The following is a 16300-nucleotide window of genomic DNA, read 5'->3' on the forward strand; positions in this document are numbered from 1 at the left end:
AGCTGCAGCAAAACATGAGAGGTGAGGTTATGACTGATAATCCAGGTGCTGGAGAAGCAGCTCAGTGGTTAGAAGGATTATTGTTTCCGACACTCACATTGGTCTCCTCATATCCACCTGTAAATACAAAGGACTGAGAACCCTCTTTGGCCTTCATTAGCACTGCAATACACAGAAGCATATACGCATAATTAAAAATGAAACATTTGAAATATTCACTTCCAGTGGTGGGAGTTACCTCAGTGTGAGAGTTCGTGTATAGTATAAATGAGGCTTTGATTCAAATGTTAATATTTCAGAAATACATTCCTCATTTGATTATAAATATTCTGTTTGAATCATCTGTATTCCTATTAAAGTTTAGGACACTGTTTGTCTCATCCAAGAGATCAGTTTCATTTTTCTTCTTAAGGACAATTCATTTCTATTACATGTCAGAGATCTGAGTCATCATGATAACACATAGCTCAGGGGATATCGAGTTGAAAAGTGATGGCCACATCAGCAGCCATCATTCTAACCTCCATCTCTGATAGGAATCCTTCATCTTGGCCAGCGCATGTGGGCAGAAGAGGCTGCATAAAGCTAACACTCTAATCACCAGACAAAAAGAAATTAAATCTTAAAAGACAAGTTACTGTCTAACCATAGTATAAATGTCATTTACTGAAGGAAATAATGAAAACAAGTGTTGTGAACAGGAATAGGAAGGTGTTCCTGTGCTGTGTAAATGGTTTTCGAGGTTCCTCAAAGAATTACATTTTTTGAGACCATGTGACCAAGCAATTTCGCTTCTGTGTGAGTAGTTACAGGAAGTGACATTTTCAATTAAAATAGTTTATCGAATTTCCATGATGATGTCAATATCCCACTCCTGCACTGTCTCTCACTGATGGGTTCTCTGTAAGTGAAGTCTGAGGTGTGAGGTCTTACAAAGACACCCTCAGTAAATTGTGCTTATGGTTCTCATATCCCATGATCTTCCACTTATGTTGGTCAGCATGGCAACTGTCCATGAGTAAAAGTGGTTCAGAAGTTACATTGGATACCTTTTAAAAATATATTGTTTGAGGTAATGTGGGCATATAATAATCTATGCATACTAATATGTACATTTTGAAGAGTTTTCAGGTAAGTTATCAGGTAATGTTATCTAAAAATTTTACATTATTATATTATATGAAAATATTATGCTGTTAGACAGAAAAATAGTCATTGTTTCCCGGAAGCCCCTTTCATTATTACCTCATATGATTATGTTAGCCAACTTTGAGAATATTTACTTACAATGAGTGTGCTCTTGATGTGTTCACTCACTAATCATTGGACATTGGTCGTTGTGCCACTTGTACAGACATTGACCGGATTTTCCTAATGTAAGCAAATTTTCCTGGCCACTCTATTTTCCGTACTAGTGAATTGATTTTTTTCAGGCTTTCACTTTCAGCCTACCTATGTGTGTCATCAAAAGTGAGGAATCTCTATTAAGGAGCACCTTTGTATCCCACCTTGTTGAAAATCAGCATGTGCCATGTATATATTAATTAAGTGTATTTTTAACACATACATGAAACATGAAAATCATGAATGTTGCCACCTCCACCTGTCAGAGAACTTCCAACTGTCCCATAGGCCTGGAAGGCCCAGGTGACACCTTGCTACCTCTTTGGGATCCCTTACCAACAGGAAATCCACAAATCCCCACCTATCGTCAACTTCCTTGGACACTCTGACATGAAGGTCTAGGATTTCTCATAATGCACAAAAATACATGTCTTCTGAAGGAATTATAGGATGTGGACACTGAATACTGTTTGCAGGCTTGGTCAGTACCAATTATATTTGAGAACTCACCTGGGACACCTCCAAGAACCAAGTTTTCTTAAATTGAATAGTCTGCAAACTAAAGACCCAGCCATGTATTACTGTCCCAGAGACAGTGAGGGAACTCCAGTGTGAACCTTCCCCAAAACCTCACTGCAGAGACACTCAGAACCAGCAGGGGGCACTAAGGAACAACAGGTAGCCCAGGAAAAGTAGGGGGCACTTTAGAGCCTGGAAGTTCTAAACCATGCTACTTGCTTTAATGTTAGAACCTGTAGTTTCCTCTTCCAGCCAAAAGAGTCCACTCGAGGTTGTACCCTATTAAACTTCCTGTTTGTTCACACACCAGAACCAACAGATTTTCCCCGCAAATCATCAAGGTTATACATTTGCTTCTTGTCAGAAAAATTGACATATAATGTTCCATATATATATATATATATATATATATATATATATATATATGCAAACAAGTTGACAAGGTGGGAATTTGAGATTTCCTGTTGGTAAGGGGTACCAAGGAGGTAGCAGAGTGTTACCTGGGTCTCCCAGGCCTATGGTACAAATGGAAGTTCTCAGTTCAATGATAGGTGGAGGGTGGCAACATTCATGATTTTTGTTTCACATGTTTGTTAAAAATATATATTAATTAACATATATATGTCTCCCATTAATTCCACTCAATGCATTATATATATATGTGTGTGTGTGTGTGTGTGTGTGTGTGTGTGTGTGTGTGTGTGTTTGTGTGTGTGTGTGTGTGTTTACATTTCAACAGGAAGCTACAATTTATGACACTTCTTAATTGTGAGTTTATCAAGTATGCTTAGGAATTTAGAGTAATCTGTAATTTGGGAGGTTTTTTTTTGTACATATGATGGAAAAATCTACTACTCCTCTGAACTAATGTTACCTTCATAAGACACCTTGAAAACTTTAATACTCATTATTTCCTTCTAAACCAAGAAGACTGAAAAGAGTTCACTTTGTTATCATGTTTGACAAATTACATTTTTATATATTTCCCTCTTGGTAAAACTTACATTTCATTTCAATGTCCCAAGGAATGGTTCCTCTGCAGGTGCGTCATGATCCCTCAGAACACAGAATTCTCAGCCACCAGTGTGCACATCCTAGCTGATGTCAGCTCCAGTCCTGGTCCCATCTCTTAGCAGTTTTTCCCATAAACAGCTACAGTGACACCAGCAGTGTTGATGAGGATTTGGAGACAGAATTGACTACATTCCTGTAATCCTGATATCAGGACTCATAGCAGTGAATTGAACGACTCCACATAATGTTGAAAGCAACAGACTGACTGCCATGTTACCCAGGGTCAGGTGAGGGTCAGTATTTCTGGCTGCTAGGGGCATGGGATGAGCAGGGAGAAACTTTAAATGAGTTGGTTAGCCCTAAAATATATCAAAGCCAATAACTAGAGGTTCTAATTCTCCAGCATTTCCATTTTGACCAAGAAAATATACATATTGATATTGAGATTCTAACACTATGTCCCAAAGGACCATCCACACACATCCTTATTAAGTAAATTATTAAACAAATAAGTACAAGTATCCTCGCTTGAAGTACCACAGAAGAACCAATAGTGCATGGAGAGTCCCTTGAAATTCTCTGCTCTTGATTATGTTTTGTGATTCATTCCAGTGAGTTAAAAAGGAAAAGAGCCAGGTGATATGAGTGCAGAATCCTGGCACTGGTTAAAAACACCAGAGTAAGTGCTCTCACAGCATGTGCCCAGATGGTGTGTGACAGGAGCATGTGTATTCCTGGGCTCTCCTTCCCCTCATTCTGTCTGACCATGAGGAAATGTCACCTTGGTGTCAAGTGTTAAATAGACAAATGCAAATAACTATTTTATAAATTATGTATGGACTTTTCTGTAAATAGATTTTATAGCAATCGCTGAAGGATCCCTCCAGCTCCTTGTTGGTCCTGAAGATGGTCCCAGATAAAGTGGCTGAGCCTGATTCAGTCAGAGCAGACATGAAAATAAGATTCATCAGTGCCTGGTAGTCTCAAATCTGTTATGTTCATCTCCCACTTTAAGTTATATTATAACTATTATTACTTTCCAGCTGTTTGAGTGATTCATACACTTCACAATTATTTACTCATCAGGTAAAAATGAAAATATTGATACCTCTAAAGTGTTGTAATTGATGAGAACTCAAGGAACTAAAAAAAATCATAGATACACATTATAATTATGAATCTAGCAGTGGTTTAATTAGTAAGGTAATAAACCATTGTTTACATTTTAGAAATTGAAAATATAATTAAATGGTCCTATAATTTAATAATGTAAAATAAAAATTATACTGTTGACATTTATGAAGATACTCACTAGTGTATTGATGTATCTGAGAACTACCCAAGAGATGTTTATAATGGGTTTATTTCTCTTCTGCCTGGATTTTTAGTAACACTGCTACACTGCAGTACTTACATGGTGCTTGAAACCTATTGTACTTACCCCATCTAACATTGTATTTTCACAAACATGTGCACTGTTGAGTGAGTACACAGTTACTGTTTGGGGTAATACCTCATAAAATCAACTCTCTCCATATATGAAGAGTTTAATATCATATTTATTGTTGTCAATATCCATACAACTCATTGTTTGAATAATCCTGTCAATATAACTGTTTAGACTTCTCACTTTACATCATGCAAGCAAGCCATAGTCAACCTTCCATCAATGTTACTTAACCTGAAGTCTGTTCTTTCAGGTTCCACTTGATAAGAAGTCCCTTTGTTCTCTTGGTGCCTAGCTGTCACTCATAAAATGACCTTGAGGTTCACTCAGCTCAATGTGATATTTAGGCTGTTGTGAACAGAGCTGCAGCTAACATGAAAAGTGAGGTCGTGATTGCTCTTCCAGGCACTGGAGAAACAACATCTCAGTGGCTCAGAGAGCATACTGTTCTTGCAAGGAGATCAGGTTCAGTTTCTGACAGCCACAATTGACAGCTCATAAGCACCTGTAAGTTCACAGGACCCAGTACCCTCCCCTGGCCTTCATGAACATTGTTCTACCTATTATGAGCACTATATTACCCATATAGGAACATATACAGATTATTAAAAGTAAAATATTTCCTTAAAATTGTTCGTCCAATTCTGGGAAGTAGTCTAATTGAAGAGTTCTTGTGTACTATATATGAGACCTTTATTCAAATCGTAACGTTTCAAACACATATTCCTCATTTTGATTAATAAATATCCTGTTTGAATCATTAATCCATGTTTTAAGGTTAGGATACTGTTTGCCACATCGAAGAGAAGCATTTCATTTATCTTCTCAAGAACAATTCATTTTTATCACTTGTCTGAGATGTGAATCCAAAGGATAACTCATAGATCAGACAACACACAAGGGAGAGGTGTTGTCCTCATGGGGAGACGTCTTCCTGCCCTCAATCTGGATTGGGACATTTAATTTGGCCAGTGAATTTAGGTAGAAGTGTTTTCATAAAGCTGACATTTCTAATCAAAAGAGAAATAGAAATTAAATAATAAATAAAATATTGTCTGTAATCAATGGCATGGGTGTCATTTAGTTAAGCAAAGAATGAAATCAAGTGTGTGAAGATGAAAACAGTCTCTTTGCTCTATCAGTGTGAATATGGTTCTCCTACAACATTGACAAATAATGTGCAGGACCCTCAGAGAATTACAGATAAAGACCATGAGACCCAGAAATCTCACTGATGGTGAGTAGACAAAGAAAGTGATATTTTCATTTCAAATGGATTTCTTTTGCATTCCCATATTAATTTTCTGATCCCACTACTGGACTCTGTCTAAAAGGCTGAGGTGTGAAGCTTCATAAAGACACTGTGACTGATTGGTGCTTCAAACTTTCACATCCCTATGGTCCTTCTTCTATGTGTGTGTCATCACCTGGGAACTTGTCCTTGAGTAAAAGTGGGGACAGAATTTATATTAGTTATATTGTTTAAAATAATTTATTGAGGTATTGTGGGCATACAATAATCTCTGTTTTTTAACATGTGTCTTGTTGGGATTGTATGTGAGTAAACATCCATGAAACTACTATACTGTGTGACAGAAAAGCATTCATTGTTTCTCTGAAGTTCCTGTCAGTATTCCCTCATATGATTGTATCAGCCACTTGGGGGCATATGTCCCAACAATGTTTATGCTATATGAATTAGTTCTCCTGGCCTTCTTCCCTTGGAAAGACATCAGTAAAGACAAAGGCCAAGATGTGAAAATTAATAATAATTCTCTGTGTCATTATTAGGGAACTTTTGACCCAAAGAAAAGTGCGTTTACATATGGCATCCAAATTGGGGGCAGTTATTTCCACATAGATCCTGAGAAAGCATTACAAAACTTTCAAACACACAAATACAGAGCCAGACACAGCTTCCTAGTCTCATAGCCTCTCAGGTCAGCCCCAACAAGAAGTGTGCTCCCAGCCACTGCCTGTGGACTTGAGCCAGCCAGTGCCATGTACAGAGCAGGTTTAAGGTTTGGCTCACTCAGTCAGAGAATGCTGCAGGCACACATTAAAGCAGTCCAGACCAAGAAAACCTTTAAAGAAATACGGGAAAAATGGGCATAGGCGGTCATTGAAAAAAAATAGTTCAAAATAATAAAGTAGCTGGATGGTGATGGTGCACACCTTTAATCCCAGCACTCAGGAGGCAGAGGCAGACAGATCTCTGTGAGTTCAAGGTAGCCTGTTCTACAGAGCTAGTTCCAGGACAGGCTCCAAAGTTATACAGAGGAACCCTGTCTCTAGAAAAACAAAATAATAATAATAATAATAATAATAATAATAATAATAATAATAGTAATAAGTAAGGTAAAATCTTTAAAGGAAAAGTAAATAACACAAAAAGGATTAGCCACATAAAGATGAAAAGTACATAGGGCATCTGGATCTTATATGGTGCTTTGTTGACTTTGAATTTTTTAAATGCTAATGTACAAAATTCAGTAGCTGCTGAGACACAATAGATTATGGAAACTGCTAGATTAAGCCAACCTATATATTTTTAAAATGCCTTACCTTCAAAATGAAAGTCAGAAAATGTACTACATTAGAGGAGAGGTTATACCTTTGTTTCAACAGAAAACTAAATGTTATGGTTCTCTTCAAAATTAATGAAGATCAGATTGGGGTGACCTCCTGAAAATCTTGGCTACAAACATGAACAAAACAAGAAAAACTACAACACAGGTAATGTATATGCTGGGCCATCTACATGGGAACAACTCTGAGAATAAATGAGACATAAAAAATCCCATTTGCTACAGCATCCTCATGACTTATTATTACATGCCATCCTTTCATATGGCATTGATAGAGATTTATGTTACAGTTTGGTTATGCAGTCCAAATGGACTAATAAAGTTAACAAATACCTGTAGCTAGAGTTTTCCTACTTTGCCCACAGTCAGGACAAATCTTTGTCACCTGCCAGTCCCACAGCCGCTCAGACCCAACCAAGAAAAACACAGAGACTTATATTGCTTACAAACTGTATGGCCGTGGCAGGCTTCTTGCTAACTGTTCTTATAGCTTAAATGAACCCATTTCTATTAGTCTATACCTTGCCACATGGCTGGTGGCTTAGCGGCGTCTTTACATGCTGCTGGTCATGGTGGTGGCTGCAGTGTCTCCCCTCCTTCTTCCTGTTTCTTTTACCTCCTCAAACACGGAACAAAAAATCATCTTTAGCTGATGTGTGCACACCATACACATCCCATACTTGTGTTAATGCAGATATGTATGTTACCTTTAGTAGTTTGTGTGTCTTCAGACAGGTAGCCTAGGTGATCCATTCTCTCAGAATGCCTCTGTTGTAGTTTCCTCAAAATTCTGCATCCAAAACAACTTCAAAGCTGCTAGCCATGATGGTCCAGGCTCACACTCTATCTAGTCAAGACTTCAGATAAGCTCTACACTTTCCCCTCACACAGAGACTAAACAGAAATTAATACAGCTATCTCTCCCAGAACTTGAATATTATCCCAGGTTTCTCGGGGTCCCTTGAGGATTCTGTCACCCCACACAAAACAGGAAACAGTCTAGAGAACATGATACACATTCCCAAGAGATGGGGTGGGAGATCTTTGGTCATTCAGCAGTTTATGGATGTTTGTCATCATTTAGGTGGGTTGGTTACAAGTTATAATTGATCATGGTCAGGAAAAAAGTTGAACAAAGGAGATTAGATGCACGAATCCCTTTCTGAAGGGAAAAAGAGGGGATATAGTATAGAAATGATGGGATGAAAGGATTGTTTTTTGAATCTACTTTTGAACTAAAAAACAACTACTAACCAGTCTCAAATGTTTTACATTGATATGAATTTTTGTATATTGATACAAATTTAGGGCTATTTTTGTTATGCTGTATTTAAGTTTTTACTCTTGTTTAAGGTATTATGCCTCTGCATCTCAATTAGTAATGTAATATAAATTTCTAGTCAACCTAAAATTAATGAAAAGCCTTGGTTCTAAAATTATATAAATTTGAGAAATGAAAACTAGTCTAACAGAAAACAAAGACCATCATTTGTTGCCTGGTGGAAAGATGAAAATAGTGGAAGGAAGTTTAAAGGAATCAATGTGAGAACGTCAGGATGCACACAAGTGAGTTTGCTGCAAACAGGAAAATGTCTCCAGGCAAACACGGAGTGGTAGACAGATAAGGGATGTCACAATAGAAAGCCTCCTACGGTCTGAGCACACTGCTCTCTCAGCAATGAGCAAAATTCAGAAAAGTCTCAAAAGTTCTCACAGAGAAGAAATTACAACAACCAGTGTAGGCAGATCTGAGCCTGTCCAAGAACCTCATCACAGAGAAGCCATGTCCAACCCAGACAGTGGGTCAGACTGAGATCTTATGTTGAAACTAAACTGCATTTGGAGCTGTTTAATTTCATATTTATAATGAGGAGACATACACATCATGTTCTCATCACACACACACAAAGAGAAGTAAATTAAAAATGATGAAACCTTAAAAAGTAAAAGGTGCCTATGGAGCTGGCACACTGTCAATTTCTGTAACTGTCATCACTGTCTTTGACGACTTATATCTTCTCTGAACACCGCATTCCCTCAAGGGTCCAACTCCAGAGCTTGCTATGGCATGAGACATGCAAATAAGACTTCTCTGTGCTCATGAAAACCAGCCCTGCCCTGACCCTGTAGCTCTGGCAGAGGAGCCCAGCCCTGGATTCTCAGGTCCTCCCACTCAGTAATCAGCAGTGATCAGAGACCAGTCACCATGGACTTGGGGCTGAGTTGGCTTTTCCTTGTCCTTATTTTAAGAGGTAATTTATGAAGATGAGTTATTGTGTGTCTCTATGGACAAGACAAAGAGAAACAATTCGGCTTCAGTGACAGTTTTCTGACCAGAATTCTCTGTTTGCAGGTGTCCAGTGTGAGGTGCAGCTGGTGGAGTCTGGGGGAGGCTTAGTGCAGCCTGGAAAGTTCCTGAAACTCTCCTGTGCAGCCTCTGGATTCACCTTCAGTGACTATGGAATGAACTGGGTCCGCCAGGCTCCAGGGAAGGGGCTGGAGTGGGTTGCATACACTAATAGTGATAGTAGTTACATCCAATATGCCAATGCCGTGAAGGGCCGATTCACCATCTCCAGGGAGAATGCCAAGAACACCCTGTACCTGGAAATGAGCAGTCTGAGGTCTGAGGACACTGCCATGTATTACTGTACCAGAGTCACAGTGATACACTGCTACTGTGAGCTCAGACACAAACCTCCCTGCAGGGAAATCTGGACCAGCAGGGGGCGCGGAGAGCAAAGAGAGCTCAGGGTCCCAGAAGAGCCCACTCAGAGAGGCATAGAGAGCTGGACTCCACTGTGTCTGACCTACCACCTCTCCATAACATACTCAGAGATTCTCGCCACAGGTACAGTAACAGTGTGTAGTAATCCTTGAAATGTCCTAGGTTTATGTACTCAAATTTCAGTTTTCTGTGGAGATGTGTGTGTATTTATTGTAGTGTTTCTGTGTGTGTGTGTGTGTGTGTGTGTGTGTGTGTGTGTGTGTGTGTCTTATCTGTCTGTTTGTGTACATGTTGACATGAGGTGTCTTTGTCTAAAATCTGCACCATATTTTTTGAAATAAGTTCCATCACTCGGTGTGGATCTCATCAAATGCCTAGACTGGACGCTCAGTGAATGCCAATGATCTACATCCCAAAGGTGGGCTTACTGTTTGGCCTCCACACCTACCTCTTTTTGTAGTTATGGAGAACTAACACGGGGCTTTTTTTATGTGCAGAAAGAACTTGAACCACAGAGCTATCTCCATAGTCCCATCATAGATGTTATTAATGCAGGATATACTCTGACTTGAAGGAAATGCAGAGTATCACACAGGGCAAGTGATTGTGTATGGGGACCAGGATCAGATCCTGAAGAAGCAAAGGACCCTTGAGATTATGGAATCCTAGACTCCAAACAAAGATTCAATAAGATTCCATGGTTAGAACATGTACAGGTTCAAGTTAGAGTCAACAAGAAAATCAGCCAGAGTCAGTGAGCAATGAACCCAGATGGCCTTCTGTCTCTGTATTATTCTCACACAGATCATGGGCAACAGACCAGCATAGACCCAGCTGTGGTGCTGGTAATGAAATGTGTGAGAGGCTCCAGCACTGAGAAGTGAGGCCAACGTAGCCAGTGACACTTACTGAGCTTCAGTTAGCCCCAAACAGCTTCTTACCCACTTAATGGGTTCATGTCATTTCTTTTCCTCTTTTCTATTTATTTGTTAGAGTTTAGCTTATTTATACAATTTCAGCAGAATTTAAAGGGTATAATGAATTTTCTTTTAACATATTAATCCCTTTTCTTTCCTCCAGGCTTCTGTTGGTCATATGTACACTGCTGTCCCAGAAGATGGGGTGAAATACCTTTGTCTAATTCTGAACTGGGGTTTTTATCTGAAGCTCAGATGTACTCAAGTTGTGGACCTTACAGGAACCAGAATAAAGCATTCTTCATGACGGGATCAGGGATGATAGGAGTGGCATTATGTAAGAGTAGGTAGGGACTGGAAGGCAGGAGATGAGGTTTGTTTAATCAAAGCATAATGTTACCTTGAAACTGATCTTGGTTGTTCAGATTGTCATGGCGTTGGGTTGCTGTGATGATGGCACAGGTGTGTTTGCAACACACTGATGACCTGTGAGTTCTAGAGCAATGGCATGGAGAGGGCTTTGTATTCACAGTTTCAATCATTAGGCAGATATCTGGAAGATGCTGACAGGAGCCACAGATGCTTCCATAAAGTGATTCCACCTTCTCTGTCCTGCTTTGCCTGCTTCAGCTACATCTACACATGTGAGGAAAATGCTCCTAAGGGGTAGCTGAGGCTAAAACATTATGCCCACAACGCTTCATGACCAAAACTGCACTGGACTAGCTAATAAATGGATAACTGGAAACTGTGGTCCAGACAGGCTGATGCCTGAGATTGACAATTTCTGTGATTTCTTCTAATTTTCCAACCGATTTAGCTTAACAGATTCTAAAATATTTGGTAGTGCATATCTGATGAGAGTCAAACACCAAAATTCTTATAACTTCTCTACATTTGTAATGTAGATGTGCATCCTTGGAGACCAATGCACAGGAAAGACTCCAGGAGCTGAGAGCACAGGATGGAAGATTGAAATACAAAAGCAAATGAAGAAAGGAGGCAATTGTTACTAAATTCCTGTGTTTCCAAGAGAGGTCCCATAATCAGGCTGAGTAGTCCACAAGACAAGTTCTCATCACATGACCCATCTCCCTGTCTTGACTCTGAACAGCTAGGATTAGTCATTAGACAAAGACATCTGAGAATATGCTCATCACAATTGTGAGTTCAGACATTGCTTCCCTACAGAACATTCTACACAAGCATAGGACACCTCAGATCTCAGGTGCTCAGGATTTTATCTGGTGACCAGGGACATGTCATGCCTATGGTTGGTAATGCTGTAACATGGGGTTCCATCTTCATCCTTAGAAATCCTCTTAAGAAACTTGATGATGTCATAGTCTGTGAAAATCTCAGGTAGTTCAATTTCTCACACAACATTATTTCCCTATGGAGGGTCTAAGTTACACATTTGACATTGTCCCTACTGTTTGGTAGCTTGGGGGTCCATGGAAATCAAACTCAGCATATTTCAGCAAGTATCTAAATCTGAATTGTGGTGAGTGTTGAGTTACGTGAGGATCAAGACATTTTAAGTCATCTATGTATTATCCTTTATCTTGAACAAATGTAAAATAGTTACACGTTACCTGAATTAACAATGTAAAGATGGGCTAGAATATGACATAAACTATGTTTCAGACACCTAGTGCAATTCTATCCCAAAATAAGTTACAAGTAGCCTTTGCTTTTTACAAATTCAGGTTTGAATGTTCAGGTACTTGATAAAATTATTTTTCACTGTGAAATATCAAGAATAATCCTCTTTCAATATTACGTGAAATGTACAGCTTTCTGAAAATCTGAGTAGTGATCTGTGTTGATGTCAACCATGCTCCTTGAACCTACCCATTCCCACAGCCCCTTGGACCCAGGTAAACACACAGAGGCTTATATTACTTACAAACTGTATGGCCTAGTGGCTCAGGCTTATGGCTAGCTAGCTCTTATACCTAAACTCAACCCATAACTCTTAATTTATATTGCCACATGTTCCATGGCTTTACCTGTGTCCCATTACATGTTGCTCCTTGGGTGGCTGGCTCGAGTCTCTCCTGACTCTGCCTTTATTCTCTCTCTTATATTTCCCACTTATCTCTAAGCTGTTTTGTCATAGGCCAAAACAACTTTATTTATAGCCAATGAGAGAAACACATATTCACAGCATAAAGAAAGACATCCCACATCAAGGGTCCATTCTGAAAGAAATGGCCAAATGAAAGCCATTAGAGCTGCCTCTATTGGGGAAAGTAATGAACCAATATTACAACCCTGGAGGGACATTACTGCAGCAATCAAAAATGTAAAAGGTGCAAAAATTAATTTGATTTCTCATTTGACTCTCCTATTTGCCCACATCCAATGGGATTTCTCTTCACACTAAGGAGGGCTACAAACCATACCAGGTGTGTCTAAACCTGTTTAAAAGCTGTGACAATTCAGACACACGGCTCCAAAATTTAGAATGGCACATGAAAACACTAGCCAGAAATACAACTGGGTGTAACACACTTATATTTTATATTTTCACAAAAGTAAAAACCAATATTGAACGAAATGCATGCTCTATGTAAGTGTATAAAATAAAATAAAATAAAATAAAATGCAGTGTGCTGAATCTTTAAAACATATAATCACTTTATAGGACATGGTTTTTTTAATTCTATCATTCTTTTGATATCTACCAATATTTTAAATCTACCCTGAGCATATCCTTCCCTATGAGCCCTGGTCCAGAGAACATATTTAGCAGGAAGATATGAAAAAATGCATCCCTGTGCTCCTGAAAAGCAGTTCAGCTCTGACCCTGAACTTCTGTCCAACAATCTCAGGCCTGAATTCCCAAGTCATGCCATTCAGTGATGAGCACTCATGACAGAACACTCACCATGGAGCTGGGCTGAGCTAGGTTTTACTTCCTTCTCTTTTCCATAGAGATTTATGAAGAACAAAGGACACTGAGTGTGAGAGGTGACATTGGTGAAAAAGAAGGTAACTATCTGCCACTGTTTTCCGACCAGAATTCTCTGTGTTTACATGTGTCCACAATGAAGTGCAGCTGGTAGAGTCTGCGGGGGGGGGGGGGGGCTTATTGGAATCTAGGACATCCCAAAAAGACTTGTGCATGACATATGGATTCACCTTTGGTGATTTGTACATGCACTGGTTCTGTCAGGCCCCAGAGAAGGAGCTGGAGTTGTTCTCACATGTTAGTTATGGTGGCATTGTAGTAAAATACAGTGTAGAAGTGTAAAAGACCAATTTACCATCTCTAGCAATAATTCCTAGAGCACTGTGTACCTGCAAATGTACAGTCTGAAAGCCAATATCACAGCATGTATTATTGTGCAAAAGATGCACAGTGAGGAGCCTTAAGTCTGAGACTAGATACAAAACCTCCTGCCTGTGTCCTCATGAACACAGGGGGACAGGGAGGAAAGGGACAGATTGGAGTCACCTTGAACAAAAGCAGAGGGGCATGAGGATTGGACTTCTTTGGCCTCCTCTGCACATCACAGAACAGATTTCCCAGGGAGCTCCTCAAGTGTGGAGTGTAGTTGTGTTTGACTTGTATAAATATAAAACAGTGTTTTCCAATGTAATTTATATTTTTAAGTGCAGGATGCACTCGGTCGGGCCTGAACAAGATGGAGAACATCACACAGATCAGAACTGAATCTATTGTGGACAAGAGAACGTGATCCTGAGGCCTTACAGGGACCCTGAAGAGTGTTCCCTCTAGACTCGGCAGAGCCTTGGTGGGGTTTCTTAGTTGGTGCAGTATAGGATTAAGGTTGGAGTAAACAGGAGGTTAGGCAGAGGCATTGACCCATGAGTCCTGATGACATTCACTCTCACCATTATACTCAAACAACAGGTGAAACTCAAAACAAATTTTTACCAAGGATTCTTGCTTATAAAAATTTATGTTGAAAGTCATTGATGCTGCATGAAGACTAGAACAATACATATGGTGACTACAGCTGGACCTCAGTGAGGTGTAGGCATCTCCTTGCCTATTCATAACATAAGGTGTCTTTGTGCCCCAAGAAAGCTGTTGGATCACATTGTTGGTTGGAGTTCACAGGATCTCCTGTGATGGTAGGGGATGCCTGGTATGAGAATCATTTATCTTTTTATCTCTCCTTTTATGTATAGGGACCTTGATTTGGGTCTTCCCAATGTTGCTGAGGAGTTGAAGTTCCACGAGAATCTGAGCATGTGTTTATCACAAACAGTGACACAGACTTGGGGGAGTGGCTCTTGAAGAAAAAGCAATAAGATGCAACTGACTCCATGGTTCATGCAATACAGGTCAAGCTTTAAAGGACTTCAATTCATGATAGAAAGGAGCTATTGCTGGTCAACCAGTTGCTCACCAAAACAATGAAGTAGGAGGTCTTTAATGTTCTATGCTGGTGGAGTTTTAATAATGTGCACTATTCGGAACACTTTTACTCATCCTGTTTTTTGAAAAATCACATACATATGCAACATATCTTGGTCATAGCCACACCCAGCACTCCCTCTAATTCTCTCAACTCTGGTCCTCCTACAATATTTTTCTCCCAAATTCATATCCTTTTTTATTTTTAACATACTATATCCAAATACTGCTGCTCATATGCAAGTGGGTATAATCATACAAAAATAACCATCCAATAGCCACATACTCCCCAAAAGTAATTCTCAATCCCCCAGCAGCCATCATTGAATGCAGAGAGTCTATGACACATCAGTGCTAAGAATAAGCAACTGTAAGTGCTTCTCCACAGACAGAATACTGTTTCGACCTGGCATAGCCCCCACCTCTCTGTCCCTCCTTCTTCCTTCCACCAAAGCTCAAATAACGTCATCAAAGAATGGATGACAATAATGTAAGCACCAGAGAATGAGGAAGAGTGATGTGAGATCCTGCCCTCTGGACAGGATATGTCCATTGCACACACAAACTCTCAGTAGCTATGGTTCCCTACACAAGAGCTGCACAAAACAAAGCCATTTAAACATATTAGCATAGAAAGAAGTGGGGCTGCAAAAGCCTTACTAAATGAGATCCTCATGCTTTTTAATGATTTGACAATGTTTAAAACTAAAGACATATTTTATTATTATTTAGAAACTTTCTATTCATTTTACATATCAACTACAGATACCCTCCTACCTTCTCCCATCCCCCATGATAACCCTCCAACCTACACCCCATTTTGACCTCCTCCAAGGCAAGGTCTCCTCTGGGAATTCAGCAGAACCTGGTACATTCAGTTGAAGCAGGTCCAAGCACCTCCTTCCTACACCAAGGCTGTACAAGTTGTCACACCTTAGGCACTGAGCTCCAAAAAGCCAGCTCATGCACCAAGGACAGATCCCAATTCCCCTGCCTGCAGTTCCCCCAAACAGTTCAAGCTAAACAACTGTCTCCCATATCCAGAGGGCCTAGTCCAAGAACATGGGGGCTCCTCAGCTATTGGTAAACAGTTCATGCATTTCCAATAGTGTGGCTGGTCATCTCTGCGTGTTTTCCCATCATGATCTCAGGGTGCTATGGTGATATCTTATTTGTACTGAAATGTGATTTTAATTTTATGTTAATAAATAAAGTTGCCCTGGGGTCAGAGCTATTAGAGCCATAGCAAGAGCGTGGTGGTTAGAAGAGCTAGGTAGATTTCTGTGTGTTCAGGGATGCAGCCAGTATTGGAGACATATGCCTTTAAGACCTGGAGGGCGGTACTTACAG

General features: G+C 39.7%; 1 gene segment (V, D, J or C); it reads left to right on the forward strand.

Annotated features, from left to right (window-relative positions):
• Positions 1–9041: 9041 nt before the first annotated feature.
• Positions 9042–10524, forward strand: LOC114689089. The segment is given in 3 exon segments: positions 9042–9164; positions 9266–9763; positions 10445–10524. Coding segments are annotated over 3 exon segments (624 nt in total).
• Positions 10525–16300: the final 5776 nt, after the last annotated feature.

The sequence above is a fragment of the Peromyscus leucopus genome, chromosome 14 (assembly GCF_004664715.2).
Source record: "Peromyscus leucopus breed LL Stock chromosome 14, UCI_PerLeu_2.1, whole genome shotgun sequence".
Classification (NCBI taxonomy): domain Eukaryota; kingdom Metazoa; phylum Chordata; class Mammalia; order Rodentia; family Cricetidae; genus Peromyscus; species Peromyscus leucopus.